Source organism: Boleophthalmus pectinirostris, unplaced genomic scaffold (assembly GCF_026225935.1).
Source record: "Boleophthalmus pectinirostris isolate CB_2022bp ecotype Guang Dong unplaced genomic scaffold, ASM2622593v1 HiC_scaffold_3, whole genome shotgun sequence".
NCBI classification, from domain to species: Eukaryota; Metazoa; Chordata; class Actinopteri; order Gobiiformes; family Gobiidae; genus Boleophthalmus; species Boleophthalmus pectinirostris.
In genome coordinates this window covers 43909624-43933731 of record NW_026571299.1, presented here as the reverse complement: position 1 = coordinate 43933731, position 24108 = coordinate 43909624, and the positions used below count along the sequence as shown (strand labels likewise).

The window sequence follows — 24108 nt, the reverse complement described above, 5'->3', positions numbered from 1 at the left end:
AGTTATGAGCTAGCTTGAGTAGATGCAGTGTGTGAGTGTGTTCAAGCCACTTTTAGATGCCCAGTGACCCACACTAAAATCTGTTTTGATAATGAAACTCTATTTTAATCATCATCTGTCCCCTCACATCTGACAGAGAGCAGCTCAGACTTTTCCCACAGGGGACACATTTGGGACATGTGAGGAAATAAATCACAATATTTGGAATGTAACCCACTAAACATGGTACATGACCTGGGTCAAAGCAACTGCACCATTTAATACACAAGGGTGTTTTTGTTATTTATCGTTTTGTTTCTGTTTGATCTAAAGTACAAAAGTCCATCCTCAATGATAGTGCTCAGTGTGTCACAATTTATCTAGTCACCCTTGTGTCCTCATTGTTCAGAGCCAAATTACAGGACTGGTCATCGAGCCAAGTCCAAGTCCATTCCTTTGGTCTGAGTCCAAGTCTGAGTCATTGGAATGACATTAGAGTCAAAGTCCAGCCCGATTAGGAAGAGTTTTCTTATTTATTGACTCTGATTTATTGACTTGTGTTCTTTTAGTGGACTCTGCGGTGAATTCATGCGGCTTTACTAATTCTTTTTCAAGAAGATATACCAAGGCAGTATAAAGACTTTAGAGCTCAAGTTCCAATCCAATTCCCAGTTCCCCAGCTTGACTCTCTGGGTGGATCATGAGTCCCAGTCAAGTCCCAGGTCATGTTGACTTGAAAAGGGAGTCATGAGTAGTGGACTCAAGCTAAAACTAGTGTAGAAAGTTACTCAGTTTTACTAATAACTTTCTACATTGTATAAGTATAGGACATTTCAGCGGTTTGTCATAAGAAGTGCATATTGTATTGTTAATTTCGATACCACACAAACACACACACGTTGTATTTTTTATTCTCAGTTATGTCCCAAGAGATTATTACATGGGAGTTTGTGCGGGGAAGACATTTTGAGGGCAGGGTGTCATGTCAGCGGGACGTCCCGGAGCGTGAACCTCCACAGTCGCCCGGAGGACCTTTAGAAGTCAGGGCCCTGCTTCTTCAGGCTCTTGTAGTCTGTGGTGACAGCCATAAACTGCAGAGGAGAGGACAGAGGAATATATTTAAATATGTTTAGCTTAAATTAAGTTCATTATCAGAGAGGGTGTGGAACCTATTCATTTATGGGTTTTTTTGTTTTGTTTGTTTCTTTTAATTTTTGCTTTTGGGATAATTGGATTAAATGAATCAACTATACAAAATAAATAATTAACTTAAAGACGCATTATGTCACTTTTCTGGTGTAGGGTGTGCTATCAGCTTGTCTCCATGGAAATCTTTTTGCCAGATTTTTTTCCACAGTATGTATTTAAACTAATGTATCTTGCATGTTTTTAACTATGACAAAATGTGCATTCTTAATACAAGCAGGGGTCACCTCTCCACAGTATAAACAAAAAATAAATAAATAAACAATAAATAAATGCTTGTCTCCATGGAGATGCTATTAAATGTCTGAGAGAAATTCTTAGTCTAAATATGTAGTGTTCATGAGTTAATATTATAACATATATAAGAAAACCACGACCCTTTAACTAATTCATATTCATACCCCCCCCTCTCCGCTCTTCATTACGATCATTGTTTGGACTCCACGAGAATTTGGAACTCGACCTTTGGCTCAGTGTGCAGAATTAAACATGCCATGTTGAGACCTTTCCTCTGCAGCCACTTCTATTCCACTGGCAGCAACAGTACCTCGAAACCCCCCAAAACACTCTGAAACCTGCCAAAAGACTCACTTCTTTCTGCTCTGCTTCTGCTGCACGCACACTCACTGTTTTTTTTATGTCCTATTGTGCATTTTGTGTCTGTTTTGTGTTCTTTCTCAGGCTGGCTTTACCTTTGCATTGTCATTAAAGGGTCCATATACACTATTTTCTGACGTATGTTGCTAAGTTGTTTCCTCATTAAAAACATACCCGGAGTTCTCTCAAACAGAAAACATATGGTTACACCTTGTGGTATTTCAGGATTTGCTCTACAGTATTTTTTTTAAATCCATGCACCTTCACTAGAATCATTTGGATCATTTCAGCCCTGGAATTGTCCATCTCTACTAAACAAAAGGTAAAAGGTAACTGTTAACTTGAAAACTACCACTTTGAGCTTTGGAGATGTAGACAGTCTTATAATAAAGGATTACTTAAACATGTGTGAACGAAACAAACAAGAACTACAAAAACAGAACTATTTCATTGTAAACGATTTGCAGTGGTCCAAAGTTGACCTCATGCATTCAAAGAAGAGTTTGTAAGTTCTTTTTCATGACTCCCAGACACCAGTGCGTGTTTACAATGAAGGTAATGCTAACAACAACTAACATGTTAACAGTGCACTCCCTGATATTTGGACAATAAAAGCTTTAGATTCAGATAATGTACAGCAGACTTGACTTGACTTCGAGATCTACAGTATACAGTACGGATAAACATGAATTTCGCTTAAATACAGCTGGGCGTGGTCAAGCAGAAGTAAACAGCAAGGCATCTGATATAAAACTGTATTGAACAGATACATATGTACTCTAGTTTATGAAACTGTGGACCTTTTTTCTGTACCATTTTTGGTTCTAAAGTTCCATACCTTTTAAACAGACCATGTATGAAACATGGAACAAAAATTATTTCCCAAATTTCAAAGACCTGCAAATCATGTAAATAAATGGATGTATTTCATCATATCTTGTGTTATTCCATCTTTGAACTGTTGATGAAAGGACATGATTTAAAAAAAAAAAAAAAAAAGTATTTAAAATGATAAAAATTAGCTTGGAAGGACTGACATATTTTATAGAAGTAGTTTCCTTTCATTTTGAAGTAATATTAAAGTATTCAGAAGAAAAAAGCGACAAATGATGTAAAATCCTGCACCTTCTACTTGCTTGAACAATTTTCCCTCCGTTACTTTTCCCTCCGTTACCATGACCTTTCTTCATAAAAAATCTCATTAGTCAAAAAGTAAGAGGTTTTTTAACCTAATCTTGTACCATATGGTAGAAAACTATATGAAGCAAATATTCAAACCAGTTTGTTAAGGATATGGAAGTGAGAATCGCTTTATCACTGTTTGGATTTAAGTGCTGCATATTTCATTCCCTCTGTTACCGACATGAGTTTTTAAATTTTTTGTCAACAACTTGAAAGAATATCACAGGTTTAACTTTACCCTGTTGGAGTGTAACTCTTTCCTACATTCTGATACTTTATTTATTTCAATAGTCCCTCTAGTTTCTGAATAAGAGCCCTCCGTTACTGCTTGACTGGACCCACAGGTACAGAGCCTTTAATATTTTGAAATAGTAGCCGATTTAAAGGTACAGTGTGGAACTTTCTGAAGGTGGCATGTCACCTGCATGAGTCAGTGGTAAAAGAATAATACTTTGGAACATTTTCCACCACTGACATTAGCAATTAGCAACATTAGGAACATAAATGGGACATGAGTAGTAGTAGTTGCTGTAGAAGTACTAGTCGCAGCAGTTGTGGTGGTTGCAGTAGCATCCGCAATATTAGTATCTGTGTAGATTGATGGCTGTGTTGTTTTGGCAGGTGTGACAGGGGCAGCGGTGACAGGGGCTCACCTTGTACTGGTAGGTGGGATCAAGCTTGTTCCATGGCTCCGGGTTGTTCTTTCTGTCCCAAAGGCTGAATGTGGAAAGAATGGGGCCAAAAAGAAGAAAGACAGATGGGTGAGTGAGGAGAGGAGACAGCATACACAGAATACAATAGTGACAAGCATGGAAACACACGCTGTGGTCTGCTCTGGTGCTCATCTCATTTAGATGTTGCTGTGAATGACGGCCTGTCTGTGGTCAGGGCTACATACAGCAAGCAATAAGCCTAATGGGCATGTTTACTAACCACTGTGCCACTGTGCTGCAGATGCTTTGGCCAGTATGACCAATTTGGAAATCAATTGGAAATTGTATTTGTGAAAAAAATATATATTTTGTAATAGATATTATTAATTATTTTAAAGCTAGTATTTTCATTTGTAGTGTGTGCTGTATTTATTGCATTTGTATTTTTGCAGTTATTATGATGGAGGTTCATTACTATTCTGTTTGGTCTTTGTTATTAAAAACAAGTAATTTTCCTTGTGGCTAAATAAAGTCATTATATATTGTTTGGTTGTAGTAAAATATTTAACATATTTTTTTACCTACTGCAAATCCACATAGTCATATGGCATGTGCGCCTTTGTGGGTTGCCTTGTATTTCAGACACTGTCTGGACATCTTCCCTGCACGTAACACTTGTAAGTCTCACAGCGCTCCTTTCATTTGAAGCATGCTGCTAATTTACATATGTCAGCTAATACACAGCCCTTAGGATGTTTGCCTCATTACTGACTTTTGTGAAGCTTTCTCAAGTGGACAAAGATCTGCTCTGACCAGACCTGCATTATTAAGTAATCTAGTTAAAAACTCAAGCTCATAAAACCTTGATGAATGGCCGACTATATCCATGACTTACTCTTTGAAATGGCACAGGCCTTTAACTTTAATCTCTTGTAACCATTCACAATGTATACAGCCTTTTCTTCCTGTCCAAGTCATGTCCTCCAGACATCCTCTGTTTACACACTCACACTCACATGTAGACGTGTTGACTCTGAGGTCAGGTGTTGTCAGATTGTTCATAATGTGTTTACTGCAAAAACACCACCACAGAAAGCATCGACACTTACATGATCTAGTCTAATGTATGCGCTGCTGAACACATGCCTTTAATGCTGCTGGGTCCAGGGCCTTGCACTTATAAGCCCTGGGTTTTTACCTCAGACATATATAGGAGTATGGAACATTTACAGTCCTGAAGTCTTTTGAGTTATCGACATGCATCATTTACATTTCACTTCACATAATAGTTAACAGCACCATATTTCTTTTCAATCAGTAGGATCTTACGTGACGTGAGGGCCTTTTGCCAGGCGGACCAGATAGATCAGGGCCGAGGACATGCCCACAGTGAGGAAGACGAACTGAGGGATGAGCTGTGAAGAAGATACACACACGGATGAGAGTACACACACAGAAGAACACATACAGAAGCACACATACAGAAACACACACATACAGAAGCACACATACAAAAGCACACACACACAGAAGCACACATACAGAAGCACACACACACAGAAGCACACATACAGAAGCACACACACACAGAAGCACACATACAGAAGCACACACATACAAAAGCACACACACACAGAAGCACACATACAGAAGCACACACACACAGAAGCACACATACAGAAGCACACACACACAGAAGCACACATACAGAAACACACAGCCTCCTCTCTTCTTCAGCCATCAGAGTGAGCGACAGCCGTACAAACACACTGCTGACAGGGATCCAAACACAAGCACACGGAACGACACTGAGATAATGTCGGATTAAATCACTGCAGCTCAGGTGTGACATTCTGAGAAGTATATCCTCACACTAGTTGTTGTCTGCTTTGCAATGGAACATTTTTTCTACACTCTTGGAAGTGAAGCTGTTACATTTATGCATATCAAAACATTTTGTCAGTGCTCAGGTTTCAGATACTGTTAGAAAGGAGTCTGTCTGGTACTTGAGGAGTTCAATGATGCTGTAGACCACTGGGACAATAGAAGTGACAATGAGAGGCTGAATATTTGTAGTCCTTAGATCAGTCAGTTCAGACCAGAGAACGACACCAGTGGCTATTATTTTGCACCAAAACATCCTGTCATTGCCTGATCTGAAGTTAAGCAAGTTCTAGCCTGGTACTAGGATTGAAGACCACTGGTAAGGTCAGGTACCACACTGGGGCAGCAGTGGCTTTAGCGGAGTTGTTGTTGTGCCCTTGGGCAAGACATGCACAGGTGAGTTTTGGTGATGGAAAGAAGGTCCGATGGTGCAGAGTGGCAGCCTCCCTTCTGTCTCTGTCACTTCAGTCTACCATAGGGCAATTGTGTAATAGCTTCCTATTACAGAGTGAGTGAATGAACAATGAAATGGAAATGAACAAATAAACAAATAAATTAATCAAATGAATGAATCAGATATCAGTATTTACTTGCGTATTTATTGTACATTTGTTAGTATTGAACTTTATGGGTGCTGATATCTCATAGTAGAAAACAGAGCTAGCTCTATTTCATGCTATAGTACAGTGAGACTCAGAGAGAACATCTGTGGGCAGGTGCAGACAGGTGCAGACAGGTGACAGTTTGATGGGCTCTGAGTGCAGACGTCTCTACTCAGCTGTGCCTCACATCTGTCCTGTCTATACTATACTTAGATCTGTGCTTGATTACAACACGGCCTGCTGTACATTTCACCATCACAAGTCATATGAGAAAGAAAGAGGAAATGTTCAAACTGTCTGCATGCTTCCATTAAAGGTCCCATATTACACAAAACTGCTCTTGTGAGCTTAAAGCCGTGTTATACTGCTGTTACCACCTTAAAAACATACCTGGAGTTGTGTTTTGTTTCATTCACACATGCTTGAGTAAACCTGTATTATTAGACTGCCTAACTCTCCAAAGCTCAAAATGCTCTGTTCCACTTTGTGATGTCATGAAGCAGTAGTTTTCAAGTTAACCTTTTACCTTTTGTTCAAGAGAGATTCATAATTACAGAGCTGAAATGATCCAATTGATTCTAGTGCAGGTGTATGAAGTTTAAAAACACACTGGAGCATATCCTGTATTACCACATGACATCACAAAGTGGAACAGAGTGCTTTAGCCTTAATATATAGGTTTTGTGCATTGAACATGTGAGAATGAAACAAAACTCATGTTTGTGATGAGGAAACAACATTTGAACATAAATCAGAAAGTAGCGTAATATGGGCCCTTTAAATTCACCTTTTAATAAATTCAATATTTGGGGACATTTCATTTTTGAGGTATTTTTCTTGATGGAACATGATATAAATATTGCTCTTCTCCCTTGAGTGAAGTTATCATTAAAATAGCCAGGTTAGTGGGTGAGGAGCTGTCCACTGCCTGGTGCTGAAATCCCATTCAAGCCCCATGCACCTCCATATATGTGTCTAAAATGTACCCAGTATAGTAGTGTTCTCTTCTCAGTTGAGTTGGATACTGTTGGTGGCCTTATTACTTTCCTGGTGCTCTGCCAAAACCAGCTCTCGTCACTCCACAGATCTGGGTCAGTCTCCACTCAGATGTGTATGAAAGATGAGGAGAAAGAGACAGAAATGTAGTGACTGAAATGACTGGACTCTGGCTGCTCTTTAGTTATAAAATCCGGACTAAAGAATAATGATATTTCTATTTATTTTGTGTGTTTGCTATTGTGTGTGTCTTTTTTTTTTATCATGTATTATGGTAAATCTACCTATTTCAGAATTGTCTATTTCACATAATGTAACTTTTGAGGAGTCTACCTGCTTGTCTCCACAGAGATGGTATTGCTTCTAAAGGCTCCATGGTATGGCATTAAATATATCTGTCTGTGTGTAATGCCACAGAAACAAGTTGCAGGTCAGATCTGTGAAGAGGCAACATCGTTCACACTAATAAAATAAACTGAATAAACACTAAAGAGACAAGTTTAATGCCATACAGTCGAATATTTCAAACGCAATAAGATCTCCATCAAACAAACAGCTGGTCAACCCTACTCCAGAGTTACACTGTACATCTTTAAATGAGTAGCATACAATGGATAAAACAGCTATGCACAGAAAAAGCTCTGTTTATCTTGGTAAAAAATTATCATCCTCTTATTTATGCTATATGCAAATGGTACATTAAAAAAAGACCTACCCCTGGATGTTTCTTCATCTGTTTTCGTATTGTCTCCATGTTTTTGTAATCTCAAAAGAAACACAAAATAAACATACTAAAAGTTATTTATGCTGCGTAGAGTAGGAAAGCTTGGTGAGTATTGAGTTGGTGGTGCTCTCCGAATTTAGTGCCCGTGCTCACCCTATGTCCTGCCCTCTGTCCCAAAACACGTCCCCCATTGGATGATAGAGGAGCAGCCTGGACGAGCCAGTGCACTTGGTAAACTCTTAATCCTTTTAATCGTGCCAGACAAGGACACTGCATGTTTACACTATGGCTTTATTTAGGCCCAAGTTTCTGAGATTGCTTTCTAGTGTCTGGGTAGTATCTGAAGTACTTCTACTATAAGGTATATAGTCATCGTCACTTAGTTAATGGTTAGGGACAATGTATGCAACATATATTTATAAACTTTAAATGTGTTTTGACTCTTATGGTGGTGATGCTTGGGGTGTTTGTGCTGTATTTTATAAGTATTATATAAGTATTCAGTTTGTTGACAAGTTTTGTTTTGTTTGTTTTTCTTAAAATCAAAATTACCTTCAATCTTAGTGATAAATAACAATACAGTTGAATTTGGTATTATTAAAATGTGTGTCTAATATTATTATCATTGACTCTTAATGTCCAAATAAGTCAGCTGTGTGCCATTTGCAATAAATCTGAAGGTGTTTTCTTGTATGGGAATCAGAAAGTGTGTGGTTAGCATGCTAATTGTTATGTAAAAACTCCACTCTGGTCTCTGAAAGTGGTGAAAACACTTACCACCGCAAACCCTTTAAAATCAACTAGTTTTGTTTCTCGCCTTGTTCAAAATCAGGCGCAGCAGCGTGGTTGACCGTCAAGATTGTTGTGGGCACGTTTAAACCAGTGGACATGTCTCTGGTAGCTGACTAAAGTGCAGCCTCAGCAGAATGTTGTGTGTTTTCAGACAGGAGCATGTCCAACACCAGTGTGATGTGTCCCTGGGGTCGCGACCTCTGTCCCAAATGTGATAATGTTCATTGATTGGTCGCTGATGCAGTGGCAGCACAACTCCCAGCATCCTTAGCAACATTTAGTGTAATTAAGGGCAAAATGCTACGGTGGACAAAACATACGTGTGAGTACCATTATTCAAGACAACATCACAGACTGAATGTAGAAGTGCCTGAAAAACTTTCATGTGAAAAACTTTTTTTTTTTTTTTTTAATTAGTAACACATTTTAATTATGAACACTTTTGTTGTTTGTCATCATTGACCATTTGTAAATATATTCCAAATTATAATTAAAAAAGGAAAAGTTTGTCAAAAACATTGTACTAACATGTTTTATAAGTTTCACTTTAGTTTTTGATGCTCTCAGTCTCCCCTCCCTTTGAGCCTTGTGCTAAGTTACTCCCCCTTCAGAGCACTATCACAACACATCATGTCACATCATAAAAAATATTTGTCCTCTGGTCTGGAGGATACCTTCAAATATGTACCTTTTCATACACAAATGTACCCACCAATATTAAAATAATAAACATAAAATTTACTAAACCTGAGCTGAGAAATGCCCCGACTTTTTTTTTTTTTTTTTTAAGAATATCTCTTATAAATATGACGCGTTGAAATTTGTTGTTATGACTGCTTTAAAAACATATAACGCCTCTGAAAATGCCAGGTCTAGAGCCACAGAGGCCATTTTATATCTTGTAAATGTTAGCTATATATAAGGCCAAATGTACCAGGCTGTTTACCTCCTGCTTTTCACTGAAACCATTGCTATTTCTGTAAAGCACATGCCAAAAGTAATGGGGCCCATTTTTCACCCCGCGAGCACAGATAGATAGATTGATGGAGAAGGAAAGGTGCTCAACAAAAGAGGGAAGAGATGGAGAGCTACATTACGCAGAAAAAACGTCAATACTGCTGCTCCATCCGCTTCACATTGTTTCAATAACACATCAGGAGCTGCGCACTATCTAAATGTGTTTCTGTTAGTCATGTGACCCAGAGGAGTGAGACTATAAACAGCTCTTAACATGCTCTTACTATAATGTGTGCATAGTTGGGAATGGTACAACATCATATTTTTGTTAACACTAATAGGAGGCAGTTTCTTCTAAATCAGCACACTTCAAAGTTTAAGGGTTTCCATTTCACAATAAACATTAGTTTGAAGAATTTTCACAAAGATTATAGTAAGCATGCATATTTAATATTGCAAACATAACCAACAGTGCTTCATAATCAGATTCATCTAAACTTTCATAACAGGTCTGGCACATATAAACCATATCTGCATTTTGACCAATATTTTTTTAAAATACAGTGACTGATGATTTGCTGAAATGTTTGAAAAATTATCCTGGCCCTTTTTGTTTTACTGAGAATTTTTTTCAAATAATGTCATCTTCCTAAAATTCCAACCCTAACCCTATCAAATTCCACAGATTGTAGCAAAAACTGTCCTGGGGAGTGTGGGTAAATAAACATTTAATTAAGTAACACTGGGGATTTTTACACTGAACATTAATGAAGAAGACAAGACATTGGAGGGTGAAATGTCTTGCTCTGAAGCACAAAAACCAGTTTGGGTGAGGTTTGAACCGGCATGCCCCTGGTTAGCTACTGCCTGGTTAAAAGCTGATCCAATAGATACACAAAGTCAATATTCACTAGCTAGGACCACGCCAACAATGACATAGTGCGAAGAAGTTTATTGATAATGTACAAAGCGAGGCAGAGATGGCTGGGTTGAGACTATGGGTGGGGGCTCCGTCTCAGTCTGCAATTGGCCCAGCCGGAACGGGACCCCCCTTGTAGGGGTCTTATGACTGAAAGTCAAAATAGGGGATGGGAGGGTGGGGTCGAGTTCGCCAAGACAACCTGGAATGATGGGAAAGGCTGCTACATATAGACTTCTGGGAAATTCGAGGCGTGGTCGAAGTGAGTTGTGGTTCGCTGGTGAGAGGAGAGGGCGGCTGAGGCGTGGTCCTGCTCCTGAATCTCAATTAATCAGCTAATCATATTAACTCCATTAATTTTTAGGGAATATTTTATACAAGCATTAATCGTCCTCTTCAGTTTCACTTGATTAACTAAGGCCCCTGCTCCAACCGAAATACAAGCCCAAAACTATCTCCTGACAGGATTTTGAGATAACTATTGCTCCAACCATCTCCAGAAAGGAAAAAAAACAAACAAAACCATCCAAAAGCTGTTTAGTATTCATTCAATTTCACATCAAATCTATATTTAAACATCATTTCTTTCCGCACACCATCCTCTGGACAGCATGACCTGGCACTCTCCACTATAACCCCAATAAATTTTAGACTAGTTTACCCAGTGTTCCTGTGTGGGCCGCCCTGCTCTGCTCTCATGCAGCCCAGAGGAGGGGGGGTATGTGTGTGTGTGTGTGTGTGTGTGTGTGTGGGGGGGGGGGGGGGGTAGTGCTCTCCAGCTCCACCGACATCAGTACAAATACTCACTGACCTGATAGGAGACCCCACCACAGAGTGCAGGGAGGAGCAGATAGCTTTGTTACATTTGTCTACAGAGGATTATGAGTGCATGAGTTGAATTTATTTACAATGACCACGGTGGATGGATCCTAGTATAGCCACTGCTGGAAGAAGTTTAAAATTTTGTGACCTAAAGCTGCGCTGTGTAACTTTTTGGTTGGGGTCCATCACCTGCTTGTTTCTATGGGGATGTCATTGTGCTGCCTGGAATAGTCCACAATTTGACATTAAATAGCTCTACCTTACATTTATTCAATTACAGGTGGATTTATAGCTCAAAAATACCTAGTAAAACAGGTACTCTGACTGTCAAGCTAAACAATTATAACACCAGACTGTCAGTGTGAATGTTTGTGTCAACAGAATAATGTTTGAACTAAAACTAACCTTGCATCGCAGGAATCGTCGCATGTTGAGGGACTATTTTCTCAGCTGCAGTGGAATTTTACTTTACCGGTAAGATAGGTACTAGGTGATATCAGTCTGCCGCTGCCAAGTTCAGGAAGTACAACTCGGTGCTGCTGCTGCTGCTGCTGCCGCTGCTCTGACAGAAATCCTTCATATACAAGATTGGTTTTACTTCTAAAATTATTCTATCGACACAGACATTCACGTCAACAGTCTGGCGTTATAATTGTTTTGCCTCAGGTGTTTTGTAGAGTGGGTAAGACTGTTTTTAGTGGCAGGCTAACTATGGCCATTGACATGCACTAGCCTAGCACCAGTGACCTCTGCAAAAACACAGACTGGATAGAATATTTTAAAAAGTACGTGTTTAAATGTACTTAAAGAGTAAAAAGTAAAAGGATTTCAACTTTATAAACAACATTATAACATCCAAAATATAATAAAATATGGGCCATTTAAACAAAATCTACCTTCAGATAATAAAGAAACAAGAATGAACATATGGTTTACTGGGGAACTTCTTGAACATTTTATTCACTTTTTGCATTTTTTCTTTCCCAAAGCCATACACAACTTCATCATTCTTAGATCGTGTCAATACCACACGCATTTCAAACATTCCCAGTGTTTTTGTTTCCTTTTTTCTTTATTATACGCTAGCACAATCTCTCAAATTGTCTAAGCAAGCAATTGTCTCCAGAGAGAGATTCATCCTCGGATTATTTTCAGAATTTCAACAGATGCTTAAGTTTACATAACTTTGATTCACTAATTAAATTTTCTTTCCCCTACGCTACTTCGCTTTCAACACTACGTCTGTTACCTGCATAAAATACACCTCTCTTTCACTATAATAAATGTCTTTTCATGTTTTATTCAGATGTGGTCTGCAGTGAGCCGCCTTGATGGTTCCATATCTTTTTGAGCATGTTTCTGTCTGAACATGGTGATGGAGTGAATATGGGAAAGCTATGGGCATGTACACTGGGTTGTCTTTGCTGGCATTTCCATACGAAGGAATAGAGTGATGAATAATATGCAGGCAGTATTACAGAAGTCTCCAGTGGCTCTACCTGAGAGGAAAGCACAGGCTGTGTGGGTAAATGGACTGGACTCTGAAAACGTGAGCACAACGAAGCAGGCCTGAATCCAAATGAGTTACAGAGAATATAAAGACTAGATTGGATAACTGTTTTCAATGTTCGGTTTATATGAATATGAGCGTGTGAAACAAAACGGAGCAGCTGTCAATGGAGAAGCCAACTGCTGTACATGTTTTCTCTCATTATAGCCACTGGTATCTGCTTTTGTGTTTGCTCTTCAAAATTTAGAGAAAGTGAAGAAATTGGAAGAAATTGAAGTGATAGTTAATCAAGATGTATATATATGTATGTATGTGTATATATATATATATATATATATATATATATATATATATATATATATATATATATATATATATATATATATATATATATATATATATGTGTGTGTGTGTGTGTGTATATATGTGTGTGTGTGTATATATATATATATATATATATATATATATATATATATATATATATATATATATATATATATATACAAGGCTTTACAAGATACTATCAATTTGGCAAATATGAGAATGTCTTTATAAGGTAGGACTAAGTAGGTGATGGAAAAGCTCAAATACATGGAAAGAAAATCTGCTACAGGCTCTTTTATTATGTTATTTGGTCCTAAATTAAGCCAATTTAATCCTGACTTCATCTGGTCCTGTTCTAGGCCTTGTATAACATCACTGGTAAAATAATGATAATAATGATGCATCATTTTTATATAACGCTTTTTTGGACACTCAAAGATGCTTTACAGAGCAGTATTCATTCACTCCATACTACTAATGTAGCTACAGCTGCCCTGGGACCTACCGTCAGAAGCAAGGCTGCCAATCTGTGCCATCGGCCCCTCCGACCACCACCATCACTCATGCACACATCACTTTCAAACTAGGCACTGTGGGTGCAGTGCCTTGCCTAAGGACACACCAACAGTTTTTTGAGACTGGTGCCTCACTGTGACCCCTGATCTTCCCAGGAGTCTTCCATCCAAGTACTAACCAGGCCCAGCTCTGCTGAGCTTCTGAGATCTGACTGGATCAGGCTTTGACAAGGTGGTATGACCACAAAAAGATCTTTCTCAGCGCTGATATAGTCTAAGTCATGTGTCTTGACTTGTCCAAAGGCTTGTTGGTGAATCATAATTCATTCATTCAAAACTCATAATAGGCCTGTCACAATCATTTCTATGTTGACTTATTGTTCAAAATATGAAAGCTAGAACAATATTTTTTGGGGTCAAAATTTTTCATGTGTATTTTTTCTTTGTATTACTCAGAAATGTGCATTTTTTGGCTATATGATTAGATCTGAGCTGTAAAAGGTTGAATTGGTCACTTCTATGACTCATTACAGATGCAAACTAAAGTACTAGTGTTTTCATCCTGCTATTTATTTGTTTAATTTTGCAGCTATACTGTAGATTTAAAATGATTTTGGGGGCATCAGCAATATATCGTACTACAAAATGTGTTATTGTGACAGGCCTAGTTCATAAAAAGACAAACAGTTACTATTCTATTATACTTGTATTTTCAAAAGCAGTAGCCGACAAGACAAACCCCACAAACACCACGGGTTAGTTCACACAGTTTGTTAAAGTCATGGCCCTTTAGAAGTATGTCATTGTTTTCAAGTACACATGAATGGCTCTAATACCCACTATGTCTCTGCCTCTTAACCACAAACAGCACTTGTCTGTGAAGTGGAGTTTTGGCCAAGAATCCTAAAGCTGCAGATGAGCGGAGCGTGTAACATCTGCACAGAAGAATCCGTCTGTAACTGATCTGCTCATTGCTCTCACCAGTCACAGCCCACAGGAGGAAGTCATAGTTAGACTGTCATCTTTCACTATTCTCTCTCTGCAAGCGTGTTAAAGCATAAAGCATACACTCGAACAGCTACATGTGAATATAAGCATGAAAAACAACACACATCTTCTTCCTTGGTTTTTCTCGTTCTCTGGTGAAAAAGAAAAACAGACTGTCACTGACTAATTTGTACAAACACAGATTTAACATCCAAACATCTAATCATAAAAGGCGGGTGTATTGTTAAAAACATACTCAGGTTGCAGCAAAGTACTTTATGAATAAGAGTAAAATGGTGTTTGTTATAAAATAGGCAATAGTAGCTCAGCTGGTGTCCACGGATCCAAAGGTTGCAGGTTTGAATCCCGTCCTCGACATAAACATCACTGGTTGTGGTGCGATACCAGTTCCCACAGGTGTTGTTGTGTCCTTGGGCGAGATATTCAACCCATCTTGCCTCCAGCCTTTGTGTGTCATTGGTGAATGAACATGTTTGTGAATAGGTGGTTCCTTAAAAGGACAGTTCGGAATTTTGGACATAGGACCTCATTTCAAGTGTTTGTGGAGATGTGTGGAGACACTTCCATCCAGTCCTTGTATTTACATAGGCCACTGGTGCTAGGCTAGTGCATGTCAATGGCCATAGTTAGCCTGCCACTAAAAACAGTCTTACCCACTCCACAAGGCACCTGAAGTAAATCTATTATTATTATTCCAGACTGTCAGTGTACACTTTCAGTGTAAATGTCTGTGTTGATAGAATAATGTTTGATATAAAACTAGCCTTGCAACACATGAATCGTCGCATGTTGAGGGACTATTTTCTCAGCAGCCGTGGAATCTTACAACTTACAACTTACTTAAAACTCGCTGCTGCTGCTCAGACAGAAATCCTTCAAATGCAAGGTTGGTTTCACTTCTAAAATTATTCTATAATTATTCTGTCGACACAGACATCTACATTGACAGTCTGGCGTTATAATAGATTTGCTTCAGGTGTTTTGTGGAGTGTGTAAGACTGTTTTTAGTGGCAGGCTAACTATGACCATTGACATGCACTAGCCTAGCAACCTCTGCAAATACAAGGACTAGATGGAAATTTAAGAAGTGTCTCTGCACGTCTCCAACACTCTGGCTCACTAAGAAATGAGGTCCTATGTCCAAAATTCTGTCCCTATCCCTTTAACATAAATCACTTTGAATGCCTTTAAAGTGATAAAAATAAAAAATAAAAATTGGTATTCTTCAAAAATGAGACTATAAAAATGACAAAAAAAAGCAAATCTATATGTTCTTTCATGTTCCTTCAAAACACTATTCTAGAGATGTGATCAAAAGAGAGTGCGATTTCATCAAAGACCATAATACTCCGGATTTAACTGGTAAATATAACCACCGATCACTAAACATGCACAGAAACTACATCCCCTTGCAATATTGTCTGTGTAAGTGGCACAGTACCCGTTTGAAACCTATCCCCTCTCCCCTCGCCACCGGCCTTGGATGACGGTCATGACTCTGTGTGCCCAAACCCGGGTCCCGCGAGTTCTTGCAATTGCTTTGATGCATTTTTCAAAAGGAATGTGACACGAATGCCAAAAAAAGACAGGAAAAAAAACATGTATGCCTTCCTATTTCTGCACACACTATCCACACTCAGCATTCCTCCTTTTTCCCGTGATCCTTTGCTCCGTGTGTGTTAGAAGCAGTAATATCTAGTACAGAGTTGGTTCAGTTGCACATGTATCAGTTGACAGAATCGTTTCATTATTTGGCTTTGTAGAGAAACTGCAGCGCTCTCTTATTTCTAGAGCAGAGGGGCTATTCTGGTAACTATTGACTACCATTGTGGCTTCAGTTTTTGTTTGTTTTGGTCCATAAATCTTTCCAGAAATGATCCATGCAAAAATGTAATTATATTATAGAAAAGAGTGCAAAAAATTGTGTGCTACTGTGAATCTGGGCTGTGTTTCTGTAACACTGTACCTGAACTGCTTACTAACTCACTTAATAGTCAAGTTGCACAATTGTAGCCCTAGTCCACACTTTCGTATTTTGACAAAGTGTGTAGTGTGTACTAAAATATAAATATATATCACTTGCATTAAGAATATTGCTGATTTTTTATCGCAGAATCGTTAACACCACATATTTCGCCCCAGCACCAGGTGTTCAACAACAACGTGTGAATGAGACAGATAAATAAAATAAATAAAATACATAAGGTGGTGAATCTTAGTTTTTAGGTTTTACTTGCCATGTCACAATAAACCAAAGCTTCAGTCTTGGCCTCTCAGAAAAGGCTGCTCTTTGTCACCGTGGCACCTCCACACGCCCCATACTGAGGCTGACTCACACACCACGCATTCAGACAAGGTGACTGAGGTGTCTTGCCCAAGGGCAGAACAAAAATAAGCATCTGTCATGTTTGGATTTGTGCTATAACAACTGAGTCACTGTTGTAATGTGTGACTATGCTTCATTAATGTTATTATCTGTAACTGATACCCACATTTTAAAAGTCCTGTACATAAAATTGACTCTTGTGAGCTTTAAGCCGTGTTATAATGTTGTTACCTCCTCAACATACCTGGAGTTTACGTTTCATTTACACATGTTTGAGTCTACATCTCCAAAGCTCAAAATGCCCGGTTCCACCTTGTGATGTCATGTAGTGGTAGTTTTCAAGTTGACAACTATCTTTTACATTTAGTTCCTCTGAAATGTATTTGGTCTGGTCAAGTGGTAACGGATGGAAACAGGGGCAGATTTTTGACATTCAAATGTCTCTTATTCAGAAACTAGAGGGACTATTGAAATAAGTAAAGTATCAGAATGTAGGAAAGAGTTAACACTCCAACAGGGTCAAGTTAAACCTGTGATATTCTTTCAAGTTGTTGACAAAAAATTTAAAAACTCATGTCGGTAACGGAGGGAATGAAATATGCAGCACTTTTTGGGCAATAAATCCAAACAGTGATAACTCTTGGTTCTCACTTACATATCCTTAACAAACTGGTTTGAATATTTGCTTCATATAGTTTTCTACCATATGGTACAAGGTTAGGTTGAAAAACCTCTTACTTTTTGAGTCATGAGATTTTTTATTAAGAAAGGTCATGGTAACGGAGGGAAAAGTAACGGAGGGAAAAGTGTTCAAACAAGTAGAAGGTGCATGATTTTACATCATTTGTCGCTTTTTTCTTCCGAATACTTTAATCTTACTTCAAAATGAAAGGAAACTATTTCTATAAAATATGTCAGTCCTTCCAAGCAAATTTTTATCATTTAAATTATTATTATTCTTTTTTTTAATCCTGTACCTTCATCAACAGTTCAAAGATGGAATAACACAAGATATGATGAAATACATCCATTTATTTACATGATTTGCATGTCTTTGAAATTTGGAAATAATTTTTGTTCCATGTTTCATACATGGTCTGTTTAAAATGTATGGAACTTTAGAACCAAAAATGGTACAGAAAAAAGGTCAACAGTTTCATAAACTAGAGTACATATGTATCTGTTCAATACATTTTTATATCAGATGCATTCACTTGAATTTTTGGCCTTGCTGTTTACTTCTGCTTGACTGGGCCCAAATGTTTCTAGTGAAGGTCTATGGAGTTTAAAAGCAGACCACATGACATTGCAAGGTTTAATAATAATTTGAAAGAGGAAACAACATTATAACATAGATCAGAAAATAGCATAATATAGGCCCTTTAAGGTGTTACTAAAATGAGACCATATTACCATATTATTGTAAGGGATTCAGACAGTGTGTGGACCAAACCTATTTTCTGTACAAACCCTCCACAGGCATTATGGGTGAACTTGAGTGACATAAATTTCACCAAATAGCCTAATATGATAACATTAGCGGCGACGTCATATCAGAATTTGCGAGGAATAATAGCTTTTCCTCCTTCTGTCGGCGCGTCTTGATGAAAACCTCATTTTATTGCCACAATCATAATGGAATTATCTGCAGGTATGATGGGGGCATTTAATGAAATCATTACCGAGGATTTGCTGCTTTTTCGCCTTCGTCTTATTAAAACGAGACTTTGTGACAGGAGCCCGCCTCGGCCCCTCCCTCCCTGGTCGTGGTGATTGCATGTTTGTCAGTCTGGCAGCTTCACTATTTGTACTTGGCATAAAAACCTGCAGGGAGCCTCGTGAACTGATTGGAAAATTTTGGCAAAAATGAACAAAAATCCAAAGGGCCTGTACACAATTTCTCCCCATGCATTTTAAGAAGTGTTTTTCCCAGACATTCTTAAACTGTTATAAGCTTGAAAAATGCGCTTTGATATAGCATCTTAATATTTTGGTTACTTAATCGTTGTAGCCTGTTTATTTCACAGTGTCATATATCGTCTGTAATGATTCTCTATTATTTGTTCATGTGGTTCTTTAACTCCAAATGGCAAATAAAATGGGCTTCATTCTCGGCCTCTATTGTCAATGCGGCTGCTCGGAGCTGTGGGCGTAAGGTCTGTGGTGCCTGTCGCGGCGGCAACCCCAGAACCCGGTGGTGGACACCGGAAGTAAGGGTTGCTGTCAAGCTGAAGAAGGAGTCCTATCGGGCCTTGCTGGCTCGGGGGACTCCTGAGGCAGCTGACGGGTACCGGCGGGCCAAGCGTGCTGCAGCCCGTGTGGTCGCGGAGGCAAAAACTCGGAGCTGGGAGGAGTTCGGGGAGGCCATGGAGAAGGACTATCGGACGGCCTCAAAGAGATTCTGGCAAACCGTCCGGCGCCTCAGGAGGGGAAAGCAGTTCTTCACCAACACTGTTTACAGTGCGGGGGGAGAGCTGTTGACCTCGACTGGGGACGTTGTCCGGCGGTGGAAGGAATACTTTGAGGATCTCCTCAATCCCACCGTCACGTCCTCCGAGGAGGAGGCCGAGGCTGGGGACTCGGAGGCGGACTCATCCATCACCCTGGCCGAAGTCACTGAGGTGGTTGGCAAGCTCCTTGGTGGCAAGGCTCCGGGGTTGGATGAGATCCGTCCTGAGTACCTTAAGTCTCTGGATGTTGTGGGGCTGTCTTGGCTGACACGCCTCTACAACATCGCATGGCGGGGGGGGGACAGTGCCTCTGGACTGGCAAACCGGGGTGGTGGTCCCTCTGTATAAGAAGGGGGACCGGAGGGTGTGTTCCAACTATAGGGGGATCACACTTCTCAGCCTTCCCGGTAAGGTCTATGCCAGGGTACTGGAGAGGAGAATCCGGCCGATAGTCGAACCTCGGATTCAGGAGGAGCAGTGTGGTTTTCGTCCTGGCCGTGGAACACTGGACCAGCTCTACACTCTCCATCGGTGCTCGAGGATTCATGGGAGTTTGTCCAACCAGTCCACATGTGTTTTGTGGATCTGGAGAAGGCATTCGACCGTGTCCCTTGTGGTGTCCTGTGGGGGGTGCTCTGGGAGTATGGGGTCCGGGGCCCTTTGCTAAGGGCTGTCCGGTCCCTGTATGACCAGAGCAGGAGCTGTGTTCGCATTGCCGGCAGTAAGTCAGACCTGTTCCCGGTGCATGTTGGACTCCGCCAGGGCTGCCCTTTGTCACCGGTTCTGTTCATTGTATTTATGGACAGAATTTCTAGGCGCAGTCAGGGGCCGGAGGGGGTCCGGTTTGGGGACCACAGGATTTCATCTCTGCTGTTTGCGGATGATGTTGTCCTGTTGGCTTCATCGAACCAGGACCTGCAATGTGCACTGGGGCGGTTTGCAGCCGAGTGTGAAGCGGCTGGGATGAAGATCAGCTCTTCCAAGTCCGAGGCCATGGTTCTCGACCGGAAAAAGGTGGCTTGCCCTCTCCGGGTGGGTGGAGAGTCCCTGCCTCAAGTGGAGGAGTTCAAGTATCTCGGGGTCTTGTTCACGAGTGAGGGAAGGACGGAACGTGAGATTGACAGGCGGATCGGTGCAGCTTCGGCAGTGATGCGGTCGCTGTATCGGACCGTTGTGGTGAAGAGGGAGCTGAGTCGAAAGGCTGGAGGACGTGTCTGGGGTGAAGGAAGTCTGGGAGTCCCTGCTTAGGCTGCTCCCCCCGCGACCCGGCCCCGGATAGCGGACGAAAATGGATGGATGGATGGATGGCAAATAAAATAATCTATGTCTGATGAAGGGCTTGACCCCGAAATGTCACATTGTGGTGTAATTAAAATAAAAATTTGGAAGCGCCAAAGAACTGTAGTGTGGATCTGCCTTTCCATTTGCACAGTTTTTGTCATTGGACCCAGAACACAGTTGCAAATGTTACTGAATGTGCATGTCTCTATGTACAAATAAAATAACCTGACCTAACCTTGAGTAATATTTGTGTTGATATATATAGATATATTGTATAAGCAGCTCTTAAGGTCAAAACAACTCAGTTGCATGCTGTCTGCAGAAAAGATTAGTTTGATAATCTGGAAGTGTGTGTTAGCATGCTAGTTGCTGTTTGTGTTTAAGCACCAATAAACTCATCACTTTGAATACTTAGGATGCTCAGAATGCATATGGCAAATGAGGAATAACTTTGGGCAAACTATTTAAAAGTCACTACTTCTTTTTTTTCACATTTTGAAGCACCTTTAAATGTGAAAACTGTATTAGCAGAAAGAGTTGAATTAATGTCTGAACATGTGAATCTGGTTTTCACACCTCCAAAGCACATGTACATGTCTGTTCAATAATCTGTGCACTTTTATATAGTTTATCTGTTGGGGGATATAATAATGAAGCCACTCTGTCTCTCCTCCGTCCCCAGTCTCTGCACCTCTGTACAGTGTATTTAACCTAAACGTATAAATCTTACCCTACGTTGCCTGAGGATACCATGGATACTGTGTGAGTGGCCAAGGCAAATCCCAGCATGATTGCGTTCCATAATTCTCTTTGATTGAGTCTTGAATTGTAAAATCAATGTCGTCTTGCCCCTTTGCACTTGTATTTAATATTTCTCCAGATGACAAAGCAACTTTGTATTACTCACCAGTGAGCGGACGCCTGAGGATATCCTATATATCAGCATTTGAATCCAGTTTATCGCTCTTATTGGCATTGCAATAATGTGTGCAGGTTATTGTTTTATGATAGTCTTGTTTTGCTTTAAGTATCAAAAATATTTGAATCCAGTCTGTGTATAAAGGTTCTATATTACACATCGCTGACTCATGTGAGCTTTAAGCCATGTTAGAATGTTGTTATCTCATCAAAAACAGACCTGGAGTTGTGTTTTGTTTCATTCACATGTGTTTGAGTAATTCTTTATTATGAATCTGTCTACATCTCCATAGCTCAAAATGCTCTGTTCCACTTTGTGATGTCATGTAGTGGTAGTTTTCAAGTCAACAACTACCTTTTACCTTTTAGTTCAGTACAGGTTGGCATTTCCAGTGCTGAAATGATCCAAATGATTCTAGTGACCGTTCATGGAGTGTAAAAACACAGTGGAGCACTTCCTCTATTACCACATGATATTGCAACATGGAGTTTTTTCTATTTGAGAGGAGAATTAAGCCTGTATAAGTAGGGTTAGTTTGAGAAACGTGTGAATGAAACAAAAGATAATTCAGGTATGCTTTAATTGAGGATCAAAAAAAAAAAAAAACATAATATGGGCCCTTTAATTTCTGTACTTTCTGGTCATGTACATGTATTTCCAAGTATAAAACATGCAGGTTTTGTGACTGTAAATGCTGTTCTGTGCACCACTAATTCTGAGAATGACCACAGAGTGACTCTTATTATTATTGCACAAATGTAAAATTATGAACTCCAATATTTCCTCAAAAGAAAATGCGGGATGTAAATGTTGTAGAGAAGATCTAAGACTTCTTCTGTCTGAATGTGTAGTCTTCTGTTACGCAAAAGGCCGCTTACAGATTCTGTACACGTCAAGTACAGCAAGAAGTCAAAACGTTACTTTAGAGGTCCAAAAGTTCTGTCCTTCACACGCTTTGAATCAGCAATTCATTCTACAGTTAGCTAAATTATCTTCCAATAAACAATAATGCATGATGGTAAAATGTTTAAGTGGTAGGGCTGGGAATCACAAGGTCCCTCATGATTTGATACGATACTCGATACTCATAGAATATGATATGATATTATCACGATATGGCGATTCATGTGATAGTCGATATATCGCACATGATACTCTGTGATATAAGCTACTGTTGTTTTTTTATTAATCAAATACATTTTAGCAACAATATTTCTTTGTTAAATCACTATTTGTGCAAAGTTAATATGAAATATATCTATTTTAATCATCAAAACAGTGAATATGTCAAGTCTATAGTATATAACAAATTTTCTTTTACTAAATAAGCAGCAAAATAGTGCGATCATAAATAAATAATTCAATAAATAAATAGTGATATATTGATACAGCAGCCCATGAGAATAAAACCTTTTGCACTCTCCTATAATGTGCAGCACAAAAAAACAGAAACCACAGTTGAACTTAAGCACACATGATTTATGTTTTCATCTTGGTTTGGACATTCATATTAATGAAGTAAAGTTGTTCCAAACTAAACCAGAGAACAATCAATGGCCTGTCTGTTAACTGCTGACTTCCCAAAGCCTCTCCAATAAAAGCTGCTGTGTGTACAGTATATTTAAAAGCTAAGGTGTGTTCTCCACAGGCATCACTTGAGCTGACACTCCAATGAACGATGGCTACGCACTTTGCTGTTGTCACACTGTGATGAATAGCCCCACCTAACTACTGAGGAATAATGCTTAAAACAGAAAATGAATCCGCGTCTTGAATAAATGTATTAAACATTGGTGCTCTGCTTGGTCAGCACTGACTCCAGTTAGTCTGAGGAAGCGGCTTGTGAGAGAGAGAGAGCAGGGCAAAACAAAGGGAGAGAATGGCATTGTGGGACAGTGGAACAATCAAGCACTCAGCAGCCCCAGCGCCGAGCATTAGTCTTCATTCTGTACACGACATGCAACAGGGCCCCCACGTCCCCACAACAAACGAAAATGTATAGAAGCGGCCATTGTGGGCTAATTGAAAGAAATTGGCTGTCTGTGCGTTGTGGTCAGCTGCTGCGGGAGGAGGTGAGGGGGGCACTGGTCCGTCTCGCTGTCCCAAACATGTCACCTCAGCCCTGGGTACTGTTAATGCTTTGATCCATGAGCGCCCTCCACTGAGCAGACAGCCCGTGCTCTGGGAATCATTTAAGGAGGAATCGTTTAAGGAGGAATCGTTTAAGGAGGATTTATGAGACGCATTCATTATAAAGTGCGAGCGGCAAACACAATTGGATCTGGAGTGCAGGCTTACACTGCTGTTTCACAACTTCACACTGTGACCAAAGTTTGCCCCGCTGAGCACACCGCACCTGCATTTTACATCAGAATCACATTACAACTGTGGCATCAAGAGTTGAACTCCGAAATGTTGTAGAACTTTTGAATATTGTTTCATTTACAGGGTCTCTGCATCTC

General features: G+C 39.7%; 1 protein-coding gene across 1 annotated transcript; it reads right to left on the bottom strand.

Moving 5' to 3' along the window:
• Window positions 1–933: 933 nt before the first annotated feature.
• On the bottom strand, window positions 934–7853 carry LOC110154568 (NDUFA4 mitochondrial complex associated like 2). The gene is made up of 4 exons (XM_020918565.2): window positions 7815–7853; window positions 4947–5032; window positions 3618–3681; window positions 934–1070 (listed from the first exon to the last, which is right to left on the bottom strand). The coding sequence occupies exons 1-4, from the start codon at window positions 7851–7853 to the stop codon at window positions 1014–1016; spliced, it is 246 nt and encodes an 81-aa protein (XP_020774224.2). The 3' UTR covers window positions 934–1013.
• Window positions 7854–24108: the final 16255 nt, after the last annotated feature.

Bases quoted from the DNA above. Each gene is read 5' to 3' on its own strand.
- LOC110154568 (XM_020918565.2), bottom strand. From the start codon at position 7,853: ATGGAGACAATACGAAAACAGATGAAGAAACATCCAGGG. The intron at 5,033-7,814 runs GTAGGTCTTTTT...TCTTCTTCACAG, and splicing joins AGATGAAGAAACATCCAGGG to CTCATCCCTCAGTTCGTCTT. The intron at 3,682-4,946 runs GTAAGATCCTAC...TTCCACATTCAG, and splicing joins GCAAAAGGCCCTCACGTCAC to CCTTTGGGACAGAAAGAACA.